Consider the following 20,878-nt stretch of genomic DNA (forward strand, 5'->3'; position numbering starts at 1 on the left):
AAGCATTAGAAAACTGTACTCAAATATCGGCAGTTATGTAAAAGTGAAAAACAGAAAAATTTGTCTTACATAATGGTTCTGAAGAAAATGCAATTTTCATTTTATAAAGTTTCTAAAGGGGGTCACGTAAAGATTTTCAAAAGTGTTGGAAGATGATTGTACTGGGTTAAGATGCCTGCTTTCACTTTAAAATGAATGGCTTTGCTTGAGACAAGAATATCATTATCCCTATACTTAACACTCATCAACCGTGAGCTGTGAGTGGAGAAATAAAGAAAAAAAGAAAAAGTTCCCAAGGTAGAGAATGAGGTCCTTGCAGGGAAAGGGAAAGGAAAGGGTAAAGGGCTGTTGTGAGTATCGTTTCCTAAGCAGGTCCACAGTAGGTAATTTTTAAACAGGATAAATAGCGAGTAAGGACAGAACAGATGCAGGAAAGTGGAAGATAAGAAAGTGTACAACTGGTTGTAGGATCATTCAAGAGACCCACAAACTGATCTTATAATTCAGGAAATACAGTAAAAGATCACCTTAGATATATTACATACCATGTCCCTATAATTTCAGACAGACCTACGTTATTTTTATTAGCAAGTAGAGCTCATTCAAACATTGAACATATATTTAACTGAATGCCTCCTAATAGATGCCTTTGCTGAGTAATTATGCTCATATATGCTATGAATGATTAAAGAAAATGAACACCATATAGCTACTACCTTTCGTGACTCTCTGTTTACATTTTCATGTTTCCGCTTGTTTGAAATCTCAAACCCAGTGGTTTCAAGAAGCAGCATGCTTTCCTGATTAAGAACTCAAGTTTGAAGTCAAGCTTCCAGAGGTTAAATCCAGCACTGCAGCTGACCTCTCCTTAGCTGCCCTTGCCTGTAAAATGGGGATAATGATGACATTGCCTATTCTCTCGGACCTGGTAGAAACAAACTAAGTCGTGCACGAACAGTGCTTAGAATGCTGCTCGGTACATAGTAAGTGCTCAGAATATATTCGCCACTGTTATATTTGTATATGAAATATAAAAAACAACAAAACTACATATTGAATTTTTCTCTGTATATTACTAAGAGAAAAATGTAGGGTACAGAATAGTAGGTATAGTATTCTAATATCTTTAAGGAAAAAGAAAACTAATTAAAAGTATACATACTTGAATATGCAAAAAAAAAAGTGCTCAGGGGCAGGTGCTACGTCTATGTTTATATAAGCAAAGTGTATCTGTAGAAGGATACACAGGAAACTCTGCTGAAAGAAACCAAGGAGCTGGGTGTAGAAGATGAAAGGGGTTTTACTTTTCTCTGTAAACCCTCGTGGACCTTTATAATTCTATCCCATGCTCTTTTGTTAGTATTCAACAAATTTAAAAGACATTCATTAAATTTTTTTTTGGCTATGAAGCTAGGAATAAAACTGAGAGCCATTAATCATCAAAACTACCTTTATTGAAAAGTTAATCCCAAACTCATCCACTAAACCATTCAATCCCAATTAAATGAGGTGGAGGGATGGCAAACACAGGTAACTTTCAAGGTCCTTTTCCCCAGCAATCTCCAATTAAAAAATTCAATCAGTAAATTCTGATGTCCTTCAACTTAAACAAGGGAACTTATTACATTGATTTGTGTTGGCCCCATAGGATGCTTAATACCAATACTTTACAAAAACAATGACTCAATTAGCTACAAAAGAAGATGAAATAATAAATGTTTGGGAGGTTAGTAAACTAATTTAATTAGCTCTATAATGTATGCTTTCTGATTTTTATTATTTATATTCAAATCATCTGTTATGTAAAAATATCAGAAAGAATGACATACTGGAATCCAAGTGTACTAAAATTGACTCTATAAGGGATCCTGAGCTCGTGCCAGCTAACTGAAAAAATGAGTGAAACCAGTAACGAGGCACAAAATGGGTAAATGCTAAAACAGTGAATTTTTCGCTTCTTAGAAACGAGTCCCAAATTCACAGGTATGGAAATTCATTTTTATTACATTCCTGGCAATATAGAAAAAGAGTGAATTTTATTTCCAAGAATTTTATAATCTCATTAAGGTTAACGCTGTACATCCCCTGGGGGTAAAAAAAAAAAAAAAAAAAAAAGAAAGAAAACAAATTCCATCAAGACAACCAAACACAAGAACGCCAAACAAACATCTGTTTTGTTTTCTCACATCTCAATAGCCTGGCTATTTCAGATACAAATATTTGTTTTGCTGACAAATGTTTCCAAAATGTTAGTTAAAATTGTTTTGCTGAAATAGTTGCTTTTCAAGCTGAACACATTGCAAACTCTTCCAAAGTCCACAAGGCATCTGTGGAGCAAAAATATGGCCTAAAGATTTGCAAAACCGCTCACTTGGCAAAATATAGGAGTCAAAATGGAAGCTTACTGCAAACCTCAGGATCATATCTATAGCGAACAGACATAGACATGTTAGGTAGTATAGATGTGGCCCAAATTTCCTACATTCACAGGGAAGACTGCCGGCAGTTTAGTTTTTCATCCTGTCACACTGAATTCCTGTGAGAGCTCAGAGCGCTCCTGCCACTTTGCACAAGAATGTTCCCCTGTTTTTCATGCGCTTTGCTCTACTTTCCTGGGCCTTGGCAAGGATCAAAGAAGCAAAGGGAACAAATGGTTTCCCATGCATATTGAATTCCCTCTTATACTGATTTTTCCTCTGTCACTTGAAATTCAATATTGGCAAGATTCCCGTACATCACCTTAACCAGTAAATTGTCTGCATGCAGTCAGAGCATGAAAAGGTAGATTTCAACATCAAGTTTTTTGTAAGAAATTCAAATGAACAAATCCTTTGAAAAAGGAACTTTTCTATAGCATCCGTGCTAAAATTCGTTCCTAATACATAATTAGCTTTTATTTCACATTAACCTAAAATGATGATTTATCATTTACTTTTATCCCTCTCTCTCTGATTGCTTTGTACTATTTTAAAAATACAATGTTACAGGTGAATAGCCCTTTCATAAGAATTTGGCCTCAAAATTCCTGATTAAGTTAATAACACCTAACATTTACTGAGCATTCAAGAGCCATGTGCCGCTTTTTCCTCATCTGTAAAATGGAGACATATAGTACCTAATTCATGGGTATATTTATAAGGTTGAAGGTAATATAATGTAAAGCTCTAAACACAGTAATTGTGTTTTTATTATGTATTATTATTATGGTCACTGTCATAATTATTATGAGATGTTCTAAGAGATTTTGGACAAAAAAAATGTTTTCAAGCCAAATTATTTAAATATAGCACAGTAATTGGATTACAAATGAGTGTTCATATTTTGACATATGATAAAGAAAAACATTTTTTAAAGAATGGCTTAAGTGTTCTTTTGATAAACATCAATTAAAAAATTCCTTCATGAATAACTCTCGAGTGTTAAATTATTTTTTACCACTTTTTAAAAAATACCACTTTTTTTAATATACTCTTTACACTTCAGTGGCTAGGAGGGATGAGGGTTTAGATATTAGCACAAAAGGGAAACATCCTAAAATGTCTTTTTCTTTTTTTATTTCTCACCTCTATGTTTTTAAACATAGAAGAAAATCAGTAACTTTGCAAAGAAAAATATTTTAAAAAGAAATTTAAAAGAAAATTTTCTTTTAAAAGTTTAAAAGAAATTTTAAATGAAATCCATCATTTAAAAATTAAAGTAATATTGGATGTAATTTTAATATTACTTAGATTTGGATAAGGAAAAAAAAAAGAGTTGACTGTGACCAAAATTATCTTATATAGACAGTAGAATTGGAATGGACCATGTAATAATACCCTTCTCTCAGAAACTAAACACATTTTCTAAGAACTGAAAGCCATTTAAGTAGGAGGGTGTGAATAACTATGACTGTAACAACGATTCTTACTGTATACCATCAAATTTCTAAGATTTTTCTCTGATAGGATGTTTATAAATATACACCTCTTTGAAAGGGAGGGCTTCAATGGTAATGAAAATAAAAATATTTTGAACTAAATGAAAATGAAAAAAAAAACCCTATCAAATATTGTGGTATGCAACAAAAGCAGTGCTTAGAGGGAACTTCATAGCATTGAATGTGTATATTAGAAAAGAAGAGACTTAAAATCAATCATCTAAACTTCAAACCTTAGAAAACTAGAAAAAGAGGGGCAAATTAAATCAAAATTAGGCAAAAGAAGGGACTTCCCTGGTGGCACAGTGGTTAAGAATCCACCTGCCAATGCAGGGGACACGGGTTCGAGCCCTGGTCCGGGAAGATCCCACATGCCGTGGAGCAACTAAGCCCATGCGCCACAACTACTGAGCCTGCACTCTAGAGCCAATGAGCCACAACTACTGAGCCCGCGTGCCACAACTACTGAAGCCCACACACCTAGAGCCTGTGCTCCTCAACAAAGACAAGCCACCCCAATGAGAAGCCTGTACACCACAATGAAGGGTAACCCCTGCTCGCCGCAACTAGAGAAAGCCCACGTGCAGCAACGAAGACCCAATGCAGCCAAAAATAAATAAATAAATTTATATATATATAAAAAAGTAGGCAAAAGAAATACTAAATAACAGAGAAGCCAATGAAATTGAAAACAGGAAAACAACAGAGAAAAATCAATAAAACTAAAAATTGGCTCTTTGAAAAGGTCAATAAAATTAACAAAACTCTAGAGGGTTAACCAAGACAAAAAGAGAGAAGATTAAACTTACTAATATCAGAAATGAAAGAGGGGGTCCATCATTAGCAAGCCCATGGACGTTAAAAGGATAATAAAAGAATATTATGAACAACTCTATGCCCCCAAATTTTCTAGATCATAACATTAGAGAAAACCTATGGTTTGGCAATGAGTCTTTAGATACAAAACCAAACGCATGTTCCATGAAAGAAAAAAAATGATAAGATGGAGTTCATTCAAATTAAAAACTTCTGCTCTGCAAAAGGTAATGTTAAGAGAATGAAAAGACAAGACACAGACTGGGACAAAACAACATCTGATAAAGGACTTGTATCCAAAATATACAAAGAACTTTTAAAATTCAACAATAAGAAAACAAACAACCTGATTAAGAAGTGGGGAAAACATCTGAACAGATACCTCATCAAAGAAGATACACAGGTGGCAAATAATTACATGAAAAGATACTCAACATCATATTTCATTAGGAAAATGCAAATTAAAACAATTAGATACCACAACACACCTATTAGAATGGCCAAAATTTGAAAACTGACACCACCAAACCCTGGTGACGATGTGGAGCAACAGGAACTCTCATTCTTGCTGGTAGAAGTGCAAAATGATACAGCCACTTTGGAAGACATTTTAGCAGTTCTTATCAAACTAAACATACTTTTACCATACAATCTAGCCATCAGACTCTTAGGAATTTGCCCAAATGAGTGAAAACATATGTCCATACAAAAACCTATACAAATGTTTATAGTAGCTTTATTTATAATTGCCAAAATTGGAGGCAACCAAGATGTCCTTCAACAGGGAGTGGGGAGGTTGGCACTGCTAGCTGAAGAGTAGGCACTATTTTCTTGAATCCAATAAGTAAATTAAAACATTGGTGAATGATCAGATAAATCTCACTATGTTTCTCAAGTATATGGATTCTTACATATCTCCAGATGATGTAAATTGTATTTTATTAAGACAGTCAATGCATGACTAATAAACTCATTTTTTTTTAATGAATGCAAAGGCACTGTTTTTAGTTTTTAAAATTTGAGAGTAAGCTTTCATATGCAAGTTATGTTATTTTTAATGTATTACACATGCCTAATGAAAAGAGGATAAAGTTTTCAATATTTAATTACAAACATATTAAAATAAATTTTGAACTTAAGATTCATGAGGAGGTACATATTTATAAGTAATACTGCATAATATCACGGACTTGAAAGGTTACTATTGTTCATACCAATTTTAAAATTCACAATTAAAAATAAATGAGTCCCTACATGTTTACCCTGAAAAAGCCTTACAAGGCTATCTTATTTGTTCATTATGACATAACGATTCTATGAACAATAAGGAACAGATATAAAGTATGGAAGAACTCATGTACTGTGGATTCATCTGTACTGCGTAATTCCATGAAACTGAAAAAGGCAGAAACCTGGTCATACATAAGATCAGATAATGACTAGAATTTAACTTTCCAGTTTTAGAAAATACTGACTTTAAACCCAATAGACTATTAAAAGAAAAAAACCACCTGAAATAACTTCAACAAAAATAGACATTCATTATTTTAACTATTTTTTATTTCAATCTTGAAACAAAAACATTAGGTTATATGTAATAAATCATTCCTTCTAATTCGTTAGTTTAATGATTTTTAGGTACTTTATCACCAACACTTACTTTTCATCAAGAAGGATAAGTCTATAATTTTACACATGACTAGTAAGAAAGGAAAGTTAATGCCAAACAACTTAGGCTGAATCCACAATCTTACCACAAAGTTTAAAAAATAAAAAAGACTAAATTTTCCTTGAATTTTTAAAGTAATCCACATTTCTTTTTCAATGTGTAAACTCACTGAACTTTCGACTCCTAACTATGTAAGACAAGAAAGGCTGATCCCTACACATGCGTTTTAGTGGGAAGTGGTGAATATAAAAAAATCTGAAAAATATTATTTTCTCCCCATTTCAATTCATTCCTATTCTGTAGCCATAAAGATACTGAAATTGAAATAAGTACCTAAAACACTAAGCATGTATTCAAATAAAACCTAAGATAGATCATTCAATCTTAAAATAAAATTATATATACCTTTCAAAAATTATAATTTCGCATTGTTTCCCATCTGGCGTGGCTTCGTGCCCACTCATCCCCACTCTCTCACACAGCATCCCTTTTATAAATAAAATTCACTCAGAACAATGTCAAGTTTCAGAGATAAAGTTTTATATGTCCAAATGGCCTTTTTTTAAAGCTCTAATCAACCTTAATTTAAGAAACATGATTAAGTCTTCACCAGTTTGTTTTATTCTGTTCTCTTCACAACCAAAATGTCATGAATTAAGTAAAATTATTCTGCTGTCTCCTTTTCTCAATCTCTTATTCCACAGACCCTAAAGAGTTTTTCTATTTCTCATTCACATAGCTATCCTCATTTCAAAATTCCTTTTGATCCTTGAGAAGCTTGCACGGACCCAGATGGTTCATGTAAAACACTGGGATACGATGGACAGTCCTACCAAATCAAACTTCTAAGGTTTCTCAAACCTTAGAAGACTAGAAAAAGAGGGGCAAATTAAATCAAAAGTAGGCAAAAGAAGGGACTTCCCTGGCGGCACAGTGGTTAAGAATCCACCTGCCAATGCAGGGGACATGGGTTCAAGCCCCGGTCCGGGAAAAACATTCTAGTTTTCTAAGTGCGAGAGAAAACGTAAGAAACCTAGTTAGAGACCAATTCAGGAAATTAAGCATACAATACGAAGAGTTCCAGAAAGAATTAATGGAGGGGAAGAAATGTTAAAAACATAGCAGATAAACTTCCAGAGATGGAGAGACTTGCGTTTGAAAAGGCCCCTCAAAGGTTGTGCAGGAGTACAAAAAATGCCCACCCTCAGATACATTGTTAAAAAGTTCACAGCAAGTCAGGAGTTGGGAAAGGTTAGGCCAGGAGAATCACTATTTTCCATGATCAACCCTTTGATGCTATTTGATTTTTTTGAAAAACATTAACTGTTTCATGATGATAAACATTAAATTCGAGGTGATGTCATTTATCTTCATATTCATATGTCAACAGTTATAATTATAGGTCAGCATTATAGCTAAACATTTATACTTATGCATCTAAAAAGCTATATATATCTTGAAAACTGAGTATAGGTACGACTAAACCAAATCTCTATTTCATGTACTTTTGAAGTTACGCACTTTGTACTAAAATTTTTAAGCAAGTAGAAATAAAGCTAAGGTCACCATCACGCTACTTGACTTAAGGCCTTGCCAAAACTTGTCAAAGGCGTGCGACCCCTGTCGTGAATATATGACTGGGGAAAACTGCATCTCAACCACCAGAAACATAGCGTGCAGGACTAATAAAAATGCACATAATTACCTGCTGTGGGATCTGTCACTGCTTGGCTGGTGATGCCAGATGGCGGTTCCTGAAGCTGGTAAGTGGCATTCGTGGACGGCGTCGTTGGGCTGCTGTTGCTACTTGTCATGTAATGTGCCGGGTACGGCGAGCTGTTGTAATACTGTGCATACTGACCCTGGCCAAAGCTGGGATACGATGGATAGTCCTAGCAAATCAAACCACACAAGAGCAACCTGTCAGAATACGGCTGCTGCTTAGCGTTTTCAGAACATAACCGTGAATGTGTTTGCACTTCCGTCTTCTCTGACTTCACAAAGGGACACACAAGCACACGCTGACTGAAGTGAGCAGACTTGCAAACCAGTTTTATGTAAGATCAGATTCCCTCTTCATATTTCTATTCCATGATTTCTAGGTAAAATTCAACCAATCTGAGAACCAAACAACTCACCATATAGAACCGCTAAAGAGATTTTTGAAGGAGGAAAAAAAAAAAAAACTATTAGAAGGCTTAAGAAAGGTCTCGCTTATAGTGTAATATAAATGGACCTTTCTTTACCTAAGAAACTCATCTGTTGCATTTCTTTAAATTTCAGAAGTTAAACTGGCTTTGAAAATTACCTGCTGTGAACTGTTAAATCCAGAGGAATTCGTGAGTGAATTATTTCCTGTATATAATCCTGATGATGTTGTAAAACTGCTACCTAAAAAATGAAAAGAAATATGGTTGACTAAGCCATGCCAAGTAATGTGCCTATAGGAAATTATTATTTAGATAAAGCAGGGTTGGAGTTCACTGCAAATGTGTTTGGTTTATCTTTGAAACCAGAATCCATTGCCATGGCTAAAATTTTGTTTTCTTAAAATGGTTGACAATTTTAGTTTCACTATACTACAAATAATTAAAAAGTACAGAGGTTTACATTTCTGAGGACATGAGGAACTCATATAAACTATGGACAAAATTATACATTTGTGCAAAAATATTAGACACTGAGCTTTCCATTTCAATTTGTAAAACACACCAGGATTTTTCATGTCTTTACATTAAATACGCTTATTGTAAAGTAACAGGATCAGATTGAATGATCTTTAAAGTTCCTGCTAGCTCAAAAACTATGATGCTACTTCCAAAAATGCAAAATGCTTTCCAACTTGTACTTGCCATTTGAATGGCCACTGAAAAAGCTGGTTATTTCATTTCACAGAAGAATGAATGGAAGCACTTGACGTATTTGATAAAAACACAGATCAAATAGGAACATGACCAGTGTTTTATGTATTACATGTGCTGTGTAGGCAACATCCTGTTTGTTGAATGTCTCTGTGTCAAAAGATACAGCAGGCGTTGTACAGGATTCAAGCCAAAGAGCAAATCTTGGTCCCCTCCTTCAATGGATTTACTATCTTACTGTTTAACCACGCAAAGTGACAACACACCATTTTCTTCTTGAAGTATAGTTGATTTACAATGTTGTGTTAATTTCTGCTGTACAGCAAAGTGATCCAATTATACATACATATACATTTTTTAATATTCTTTTCCATTATGGTTTATCTCAGGAAATTTAATATAGTTCCCTGTGCTATACAGTAGGACCTTGTTTATCCATTCTATATGTAATAGTTTGCATCTGCTAACCACAAACTCCCATTCCATCCCTCCCCTACCCCCCAACCCCTTGGCAACCACAAGTCTGTTCTCTATGTCTTTGAATCTTTCTGTTTCCTAGATACGTTCATTTCTGTCATGTTTTAGATTCCACATATAAGTGATATCATATAGTATTTGTTTTTCTCTGACTTACTTCACCTAGTATAATAATCTCTAGGTCCATCCATGTTGCTGCAAATGGCATTATTTTGTTATTTTTAAGGCTGAGTAGTATTCCATTGTATATATATACCACATCTTCTTTATCCATTCATCTCTTGATGGACATTTAGGTTGTTTCCATGTCTTGACTATTGTGATAGCACTGCTATGAACATAGGGGTGCATGTACCTTTAATAATACACTATTTTTGATGAACATTTTGGCAAAGATTTTTGAAAAGATCAGGGACTTGCAAACGTGTAAAAAATGGCATTCATACACAACAAAATGGGAATTTAAATAAGACAAGCTATTGGGCTATTTGGTCATGATCAAGAAATTTTATATATCATTTAACCCAGCAATTCTATTGCCAGGCTATCTAAGAAAATATGGATTTATACAATGACGTAGTTAGTAAAGATATTCTTCAGTGTTATTTCTAGTAACAAAACATAGAGAGCATCCCCAAGTTCTTAATAGGTGTTATTTGGAAAATGGAATATTATGAAGCTGTTGAAATAGTATCATAATGACGTTTAAAGACACAGGAAATTTTTTCATACTAATTTGTTAAAATAAAAACTAAAGCAACAAAAATGTTCTTTGTGATCTCATTTGAAATATTTTTAAAGCATAAAGTATTTCCAGAAAGCACAAAAATCTCAGAATCTATGGAGGGGTGCAATCTATGGTCACATAATATTCAGGGAGCCAATGTACATTTTTCAATTTTCCACTCAGAACTGTGTTACTTCTGTAAACAGAAAAACCATTTTTTTAAATTAAAATTTTATGGCAAATAAGCAGTCTAGGCAGTAAGTGCGTGGGCAGTTTAAGGAGGACATCTTCGATGCGAACTGCCTAGTCACAGATGCCTTCAGGTACAATGTGGTAGTTAATATATGCCAATTATTTACTTGCTACTGAACAGTGAAGTACTGGCTAAAGAGTCAGAAAACATAGAGTTTCCAGTTCATTACTTATGAGCTGTTTGGACTCTGGACAAATCACCTAACTGCTCTAAGAAATAATTTCCCTAGCTGTAGAAACTCTATTTCATAGGCTTCTTAAACAGATCAAATGAAGTAATGTTTTGGAAAACATAATGAACAAGCCACAGTGACACACAAATGTTCGGAACCGTTACAGTTCAGTCCAGTAAACGTTTCTAAAATTCTCCACCGTATTTATCTTTTCCCTCTTTTGACTTTCCCAAACTAGATAAATATAACTTAATCTCTTTGCATATCTAAAATTCTTTTCCTACTTATTTATCAAGCATCTACACACTTTGAAAACCCAATCAGAGGATTTGTCATTTTTGGATGTAGGGTATCTTTTTTGGTAGGTTCCAGTACTTTTTTGTTCAGCAGTTAGTTGTGATTCCGGTGTTCTTGTAAGAAGAGGTGACAGCACGTCCTTCTACTCCGCCATCTTGAGCTAATCTCAAGGATTTGTTACTTTTATTAAGAGGGGAAAATATTTCCTAAGATAGTTTTAAATGTAGTTATTACAGGCTCATATTTGAGGTTTCCTCATTTGTAAATTTTAGGAACATCGGTTGTTCAAAGTGCCCAGGACACCTATCACAGATAAGCTGCGAGCACTCACACAACTAATGCTTGTTTCACCACAAACGCAGGGGCAACAACAGACAAGCTTTTCATATTAATGATCATTTGCACGTGGCAACCACATACTTATTAAGCAAGTATTAAATGTAGGGCTTGTGGTGATAATTACATGAGGACAGAAGATACAGGCTTGGACCTCTAGGACTTACCAGGTTAACATTAGTTCTGTTTTTTTTCTTTTTAAACACTGGACTTCATGGGCATATGACTCATTCATTATTTGTATATCAGTGAACAATTAACATTAAATCTATATCTATACCTATATATCACAAACGTATAATGAGCATTTAAAAAATTCCTTATAAAAATTCAAATTTATTCTGGGTAAGAGTGTGAATATCAATACTTTTGAAAACTGTATTATATACATTTTATAGGAAAAATTACTTTGGGTTATGACTTGTGACTTTCATTTAAACTACACATTTTTAGGTTATGACTTGCTACTTTCGTTTATACTACACATTTTTGAACAATAAATAGTGACCTCAATAGTCCCCATCCACCAAGAAAATGAATTAAGATATAGAAAATATATTTTAAAAATGGACGTTTTTATTCCATAACTTATTCCCTGGAACAAAGTAGAAAAGACCATGGAAGCTATAATGGCACATATAGGCCATTGGGGTCTGACCAAGTAAATCACTGTTCAGTACTCTAAACGGTACCCCAGTGACTCCCCAGACTTCACGCTACTTCGACGGCTGTACGTTAGCTGGAATTCCACATAAGTTATACTCATTTACTGGCTGACTGCAGACTGAGATTCCATTCCATTTCACATGCAGGAGTTTAACAGCACTCCAGTGGCCTACAAGACTTAACGCAACTTCCACAAGGATCTAACTTACGTCAGGCAGAGATGGACATGCGGGAGAATCAGGCTCAGGCAGTATTAATTTTTAACCCCAGAATCAGATCTGCAGGGCTGCCCCACCCGCCTCCACGGAGGACTTAGGAAAGAGAGCTGATAACTTTTAGTCCAGGCCACCAGCACTGGATTTCTTCAACAGCCTGCTTCCTGGTCTCCTGCCCATCTTCCGGCCCCTACAGCTCATTCTCCACACCAGCAGTAGAATACTTTCTCTAAGGTGCATATCTCATCTTCTCACTCCCTTGTTAAAAAAGTAACTGCCCCCTATTAGCCTCAGGATCAAATTCAAACTCCTTACCAGGGCTTATTTATTAGGCCCTACTTGGTCTGACTGTAGTTTTTCTCTTAGATTTCTTTGATCTCTTCCCAGAAACTCCCAGCCCTCACCCACCCAGATACACATTCCAGCCTCATACAAGGGAAGCAACACGCGGTTCTCTGAAGGTTACTCTTTGCACCTCTCCCTCCCTCCCCACTCCCACTATATCCTGGCTAACTTCTAATCAGCTTCCCAATTCAGCACAGACTAGAAACTCCTTTCCTCAGAAAAACCTTCCCTGAATTCTCCTCTTCTCCTCTTTCCTCCTAAGCCTGGGTTACTGAATTTCTCTCTGTCTCCTGCTCCTTCTCTGTGATGTTTATATTTTATATATATGACATATATGAACAATAAAAATGGAAAACATGCATTGAATGCTTACTATATGTTAGGAATAAGTTCATCTTTCACATGCTTTATCTATCAAAATAACTTGATACTATAGGGAACCAGAGGGTTAGGTTAGGGTAATATAGCTTCCATGGCATGGAAGTAAAATTAAACATAGCTCCGTCTGGTTTTAGCGTCTATACGATGCTCTCTCATGTCCTCTTACCCTGTTCTCTGTTGCTTTATGGGAAGATCTGAAGTTTACTAAAGTGTTCCCAGGGATCATTCTACAAGGATGAAAAAAAACAAACAAAAAACCATAGGAAGCAAACATAGAATCAAAATAGGAGTGACAAGAATAATCATACTTAAAACATATCAAGGGCTTACTCTGAGCCAGGCCAAGTGAATATTTTACATGTTACAACTCACGAGCTCTCACAACCACCCCTCAGGAAGGTACTATTATACCCCATTTTACAGATTAAGAAGCTGCCCAAGATGACAAGCAGTGTGGCAGACCTGGGGTTCAATCCCAGGCCATCTGGCTCCAGAGTTGAAGTTCGCCGTGTATTGCCTCTCAAAGTAACCAGGGTTCTTTTTCTTTTAATATATATATTTTTAACCAACATATTCAACATATGGCTAACTATCTGCCACGGAATCACCAGGAGGTGTTTGTTAAATGGCACAAATCTGGGCCCTTCCCCAGACACAGAAATCACCATCTTACTGAGGCAGGAGGGGTAGGACGTGACCTGAAAATCCACAGGGTTACTGAACACCTAAAGTCCCTGATTTCTAGCCACTATGTTTTAGTACCAATTCAACTGGTGTTCTAGCAACTTCAAAAACCCCCGCTAGTATAAGTTTTGTTTTTACACTAAGAAAGTAATCACACTCACCAGGAATTTAAAGAATGGAAGCGTCTCAGAGACTGTTTTGGGTATTTGTGGCCCTTGAGCTGGGCTAAACAAAGCTCATAGGGAGTGAAGGGTCTGAGAGCTGATCTGATGCAGATTGGGTGCCAGTATTACCAGATGAATTTCACCGAAGCTTAGAACACCACAAAGGCAAAATAGCAATGACACTGCTCCTAAGAAAGCGTCCGTGTGTAGCTACGAAACCCACTTCCTACTCTACACAGGCCTGGGAGACGAGGCACATTTGTGTAGAAGGCCAGCACGTACCAGATTTAAGCATGTATGCTACAGGGGAGAAAGGGCAGGACATGACCAGGAAAAACAGACCTCCTTCTTCCATTAAGATCCTTCCTCTTGAGAGTTTCTGTTCGATTCACAAGAGTCTTCACTTACAACGTTAGGTCACAGAATTAGGCTTAGCATTGAGAATTCATTTATCAAAATAATATAGAAGTATTTTCCTTCCTAGATCCAAAAGATTTTACATGAAAAGTCACCTCTAGGTAAAGAGAACAGAAATATTCTATGATAAATTGTTTTACATTTTATGTAACAAATCATGAAAATTCCCCAAAGTAGAAAGAATTCCCATTTCGAATCCATTATTTCTCACTCAAGGAGTTTGGCAGAGATTGGTTCAAATGGAGCTCCAATAATGCCCAATAGTATTCTTGGTAGAGTTTGGAATTAAGTTACCTTCCAAGCAGGGTGGCAGTGGTGATACTTTCTCCCCCACTAGTGAAAAGGAAATCTTATCTGTTTAAATAGTTTACTATTGTGAAAAATCATAGCCATCCTTCTTTTCTGGCATGGAGGGGAGACACTCATTTCCAGACTAGAACACTGGAAAAATCGTTCCTTTCAGAACTTCTCTAGGAGACAAAATTATTTTTCATTCCATTGTCTTCTTTTTAAAGTTGAAAATTTTTATATTCTGAATGGGAAGATTATATAGGCTATACTATGAAAAAAAAAACCTTTCCAAGTTAGTTCAGTCCACAGCAACTACCGGCACATCTAATTGGCACACTTACTACTCTAGAGGGTGTTGTGGACCAAAAGAAGCGGGTGTCATGAGTCTATCCTTTGAGGAAAGTTTAAAAACACACAATCTCATGAAAGCACCACGAAGAAACATTAGCTTGTGTTATGTACATGAGCACCACGAGTTCTGACATGGAGCTGCTCAGTCAATGAAATGAAAACATCTGATTAGACTGAGAAGGACAATACACAGAAAATACACAGAAAATGTCAAGGAGTGTGTTCCTGGTACACAGTGAGTATAAACTATCCAAAGGAGAAGATGTGAGAGTGAAAGGTTTATAGGGAAGTAGGGAAAGAGACTAAAGGTAGGTGACAGAAGTTTCTTGATCATTTAAGAAAAGGATAACAGTTCAGCAAAATGACATTCTTTATCAGAAAAACCCAGGCATCTGAATATTGATCATACCAATATTAGCATATTGGGACGTGGGAAATGTTATGATTCTGATTTTCCTTTTAAGGATTGGAGGAGGTGTTATAAATGTAAAGATATTTTTGTTTATATGACTGGGCCTGGAGATGGGGGTGGGTTAGCGTTTGGGGTGGAGAGGTGGGGATGGAGGTGCCCAGGAGAGGAATATGCTCACCAAGCTACTTTCCAAGGCTTGCCTGTCCACAGCTCACTACATGAATTCAGGATGGGGTCCCCGCTATCCTGAAAACTCATCTTATTCATTCTTGCCCCTCTTATTTAATGCTTCTCTCCATCAATCCCCATTTCCCATCCTTCATGATCTGGCTAAGGTCCTATCTTCCCAATAAGCTTTCCCTGACTGTTCTTCTCTGCACTGATTTTACCTTCTGGGAACTCGAGCTCACTAATAATTGATACCATTGTTCTCAGAACAGCCTTCATTGGCCTTGCTTTTATCCTCACCATAAGTTCCTTAAATTCATGTGTTTTACTTATTCACCTGTCTCACATGGACAAGGAGAAACCACGTCTGACTTTGAAGGGTTTCGTGTAGGCTCCAGTAGGAGACAGAACTGGTACTTGAGTTTCAATCCAGGATGGTAATGACAACAGGGTCCAGTGAGAATACGACTGTCATAAAGAAGCAGGTGTAGTAACAAGAGGAAATCTTTCCACAATTGTGTGTGTGAATGTGTGTGTGTGTGTGTGTGTGTGTGTGTGTGTGTGTGTGTGTGTGTGTGTGTGTCTGGTAATGATGGCAGAAGGCTGTTTGGAAGAGCGATTTGAAGGCCCATCTCTCAACTTCCTTATGTGTTTGGCAATGAAAAAGACAGTGGGGAGAGGAAAAATAACCAAATAATAATTGTTTATTTCTCAGATTTTATCTAAAGGACACACACTTTACTGGTTTCTTTTAAACTGGATGATATATGAAGCCCTAGCTTTAAAAATTAGATTATAGGGGCTTCCCTGGGGCCGCAGTGGTTGACAGTCCGCCTGCCGATGCAGGGGACACGGGTTCTTGCCCCGGTCGGGGAAGATCCCACATGCCGCGGAGCGGCTGGGCCCGTGAGCCATGGCTGCTGAGCCTGCACGTCCGGAGCCTGTGCTCCTCAGTGGGAGATGCCACAGCAGTGAGAGGCCCGCGTATCACACACACACACACAAAATTAGATTATAATCACTACTTTAGATGTAAATTACATGAAGAATATTAAATACAGGACTTAGAAGCACCTTCTGGAAGGATTTAAAATATGTCTGAATTTCCGGAAAGAAAATCCAGCAGGGTTTTAAATCAAATAAAATATTACATTAATTAAGCATCATGAATTTTGAACAGCTCATAAAATAGCACTGATCTAGCTCAGATATTGGTATTTCATGGGTACATGAATGAAAATAAGAGCCTTGCTTACAGATGAAAAATCTCAAATTTAGAACGCAATAACATCCTATGATTTTACAGTCCATTTATATTTCAGTATTTCCACATCCATTGTCTCAGGTTATTTCCCACATCAGTATGTGAGGTAGGATCCTTGTCAGAGAGAGAATGGTGATTTCCTGGCCCAAGGACTCTGAGTTAGGGACTGGCCATTATCTCCACTTCCAGGCCACCATTTACCATTCTACCACACAAAACGCACCCTTTAGATGCTCTGATTCAGCGATGTTGATAGTGAATTATATATTGTAAAAAGTCATATTTTTAATTTAACTTCAATTTTTTATTATTGAAGTAGAGTTGACTTACAATGTTGGGTTAGTTTCTGGTATACAGCAAAGTGATTCACTTACACACATATATATATTCTTTTTCATATTCTTTTCCATCATAGGTTATTACAAGATATGGAATATAGTTTCCTGTGTTATACAGTAGGTCCTTGCTGTTTACCTATTTTATATATAGTAGTTTGTATCTGCTAATCACCTATATGTGGAATCTAAAATATGATACAAGTGAACTTACTTACAAAACAGAAACAGACTCACAGACATAGAAGACAAATTTATGGTTACCAAAAGGGAAAGGGGTGGGGAGGACAGAAAAGTGGTATTAATTTTTCGCTGGACAAACATCACAGACACACAAAGGGTAGAGACAAGGGCATCTGAGAAATTTCGTAAATAATGATCTCATTTCTAAAAGACTTCTTCATTGTAACTCTTTTGAGGCTGGTACATAATTTTAAAAGTAAATTATATAGTCACCCAAGGATAGTGATCAGAAATATTGGCTTTCTTCTTGTCACCATCAGGGGTTGCTATAGGGAAAAGGTGGTGGTCTCGTCAACCAACCGTAACAAACAAGAAACAGTCTTGCTAGAAGACCCTGTGTGGCCACCCAGTTCTATAGATGCTAAGCGATTGTAGTTTAAAAATAAACCAACCCCTCCAAACCTTTATTAATAAATCCTTACTACTGTTTCATAGTGAAGAAGAACCCAGCCTATGTTGATTTATAACATGATTTAAAATATCAAGTCAAGGTTTTGTGTGTGACTTAACCTGGAGAACACTGCCCAGCTATAACTTCAAAAAAAAAAAAAAAAAAAAAAGGTAACATGTAGGTCAAAGGTCTACTGAACAGAGAACAAGGACTCACATTAAAACCCAGAATCCCAGCCAACAATAAGAATGCTGGAACCTGCTGGGGCCTGTCTGTATTTCCCATGTTTTAGAGCATTTTCTAGCACTTACTCGGCAAGCAGGATGCTATCTGTCCCTCGTGTATTTTCACAGAAGTCCATTTGCTTTCCTTCCCTGGCCTCTTTGCCATGGGCTATGTCCATCATCGGGCGCAATCTATGTGGCAGAAGTCAGTGGAGCTCCCTGCGGAAAAGCCTCTGAAGGCCAGATGGGCTCTTTAAAACCGAAGTTTTCCCCTTTTCTTACAAAAAGGCTTTTAAATGACCAAGTTCCTTTTTATCTCAGTAATAGTTTTTTCTATTTCAAAGACAATTTGTAACTAGGGTAATAAAGACTACAAAACCTCGTTATTTATCTTTCTTCATCTATTTCTCTATATTTTACTAAAAACCAATTCATACCGACAATAATTTGGGTATTGATCTCTGATTAATTATCGCTATTACTGGATTTCAAAAGATCTCCATACAATTTTCAACACTTGTCATTTGAAATAACACAAGATGCCAAAAGAACTGAAACAAAATATTACTGTTAAAAAATCAACTTAAGCCAAAAAAAAATTCTAGAATGCAAAAAATTCCACAAACTAAAATATAAATGTGAGTAGAATGGCAAAGCAATTAAGAGAAATTGTGAACATCGGTGCAAGCTGCAATAGCTTTTCTCCAATTGTAACTCTCATCTGTCATTTTATGCCAGAAAGTGCACATCTCGAAGGCTTTATCAGAGCAGATTATTAAAAAGGTTTAATAAATATTTTCTTAAAACCATATATTTGAAGTTAGGAAAAATACCATTTCTATAGATAATGAAAAAACTTTAACAGTACATTTTGGTAAGCAGTTTTGAGGTTCTAAAAAACTAATAAACTGAAAGGCTTCAACTATATATTTGAAAAGCTATAGACAGGCAGACCAACGGAAGTCGCGGTGGTTGTCCTTATTAGATTATTATTGGACGGTTCCCGCTTCATAACGAGCCCCAGATCGGCGAGGTGCAGAGAACTGTGGAGCTGACACCCTTCAGCGTCCCATTAACAAACCCCTGTCCTTGTTTTTTGTCTCTCCTCACTGGTTGGAACTCCAATCTCTCTAACAGAGCAAACAACATTATATACAAAGACGGAGTTAGAATTCGTGTGATTTTCTCTTCTAAAAGAGAGCAATAAAACCGAAAGGAAAATAAACCAAGCGGGGTTTCCAGAGCCCTCTGGGTTTCGGGCATGCGCATCTGTGTAGTCCCTCCCATCTATCGTGGCAAATCCTGACACCTTCTTGCTGCAGAATGACAGGAATGTCCCCACCTCACTGCTTCTCTGGGGCACTAAAACACTCAGAAAGGCATTCCACACAACCACCGCGATTCTGTGATGTCTCCATCCAGCTCCCCCTACTAGTGTGAACACAGGGGAAGACTGCTTTGAACAAACTACGATAATAAAGTAACCAAGGATTTTACGATGCTAAATTCCAACTTCGTTTCCCCAAACGAAGAGAACTAGAGTTCTTATGAATCTTAACTTCCAACTGCTATTGTGAAACAGACCTCTCCACTCCCAGCAAAACATTTGTATATTTCAGACATACTACCAAATAAAATGAAAATATGAGAAGAGATGGTCACCCCAACTGTCGATCAATAGAACTAAGTTATTAGGGAAACCTGGGTTTGCCTCAAAGCTGAAGCTTAACCAGTTAAGAGACCAGACTTAACTTGAATTACTTTTCGTGTGAAAATTGTTTGCACTTCCTTACCTCAAACAGATTGCTAAACAAAATGTCATTTTCTTCCTATGATTCTGCCTCAAAATTTTGAACAGTTTCTTGTTTTCTGTGGTTGATGGTACTCTTAAGTCTATAGTGTATAGGACGGGGGTGGGGGGGGTAAATGAATGAATGGGGATGCCAGCAATAGGTCTGGAACTTGTGTTTTTAAGAAATTATAACTAAAAGCTTGATTTCAAGTCAGATGCCTCTTTTACATAAAAGGAGAATAAAATTTGCTTATGACAAGCTTAGCAGATATTCTGTGAAACGGGTCAGTGAATCATAGGCTAAAGCAGTTTCTCCTAAGTTTCTTGCCCTTGGTACATGTACGCACGCACGTGTGCACACACACACATACACACAGACATACACATAAACTCACACGCCCCCCCTTCATTCCTGTTGTCAGTGCCCTTTGATTGGCAGCATTGAAAACACTATCTACAGGACCTGCACGGTTGACCCAGGGGTCTCCAGGCACCCTCTGTCCATCCACACTCCCTCATTCAACTCACTCATTTGCATGTTTGTCAATGGCGTGTGAAGAAAAATCTCACACCATCCAAAACTTCTTCCAGAAACACTGAAGCTGACCCTGGGGAGCAGGCAGATGTCAAAAACTACCAGCAAGGATTTCACTTCCTCAGGGTGAACTCTACAGTTGTCCACGAACAGAAACATCTTGTCTTTCTCTGTTAAACTTAAGTTTCTAATCTTTCACTGGATGTACAAAAGAGATCCAATAAAAGCAGAGATAGAATTTTCCAGAATCTTGCAGCAAAGGTAAAAGCAATCAGATTTTCCAGTCCCTGAGGTTTTACTCTGTGGGCTTTTAGTCTTAGTGCATTTAAAAACGAGTGCATTTAAAACTCTGATCCTTGTTTGCCTTAAAGCGGCATGCGCCAGATTCACCGAAGTCTGCCACGGACATGAGTGTTGAACATTGGAGCTGGAAGGATCCAGAAGGTTCACCTGGACTAAACGAGGGCACCAAGGCT

General features: G+C 36.7%; 1 protein-coding gene across 9 annotated transcripts in view; it reads right to left on the reverse strand.

Annotated features, from left to right (window-relative positions):
• The window catches only part of EYA1 (EYA transcriptional coactivator and phosphatase 1), a 158,916-nt gene that overhangs the window by 86,667 nt on the left and 51,371 nt on the right, over positions 1-20,878 (reverse strand). For all 9 annotated transcript variants that reach the window (XM_004280580.3, XM_049700465.1, XM_049700469.1 and 6 more), the window contains 2 exons: positions 8,710-8,792; positions 8,107-8,293 (listed from right to left, as the gene is read on the reverse strand). In XM_004280580.3, the coding sequence (XP_004280628.1) occupies positions 8,107-8,293; positions 8,710-8,792 (270 nt within the window). The remainder of the gene's footprint in view (positions 1-8,106; positions 8,294-8,709; positions 8,793-20,878) is intronic.

Source organism: Orcinus orca, chromosome 17 (assembly GCF_937001465.1).
Source record: "Orcinus orca chromosome 17, mOrcOrc1.1, whole genome shotgun sequence".
In the NCBI taxonomy this organism is placed as follows: domain Eukaryota; kingdom Metazoa; phylum Chordata; class Mammalia; order Artiodactyla; family Delphinidae; genus Orcinus; species Orcinus orca.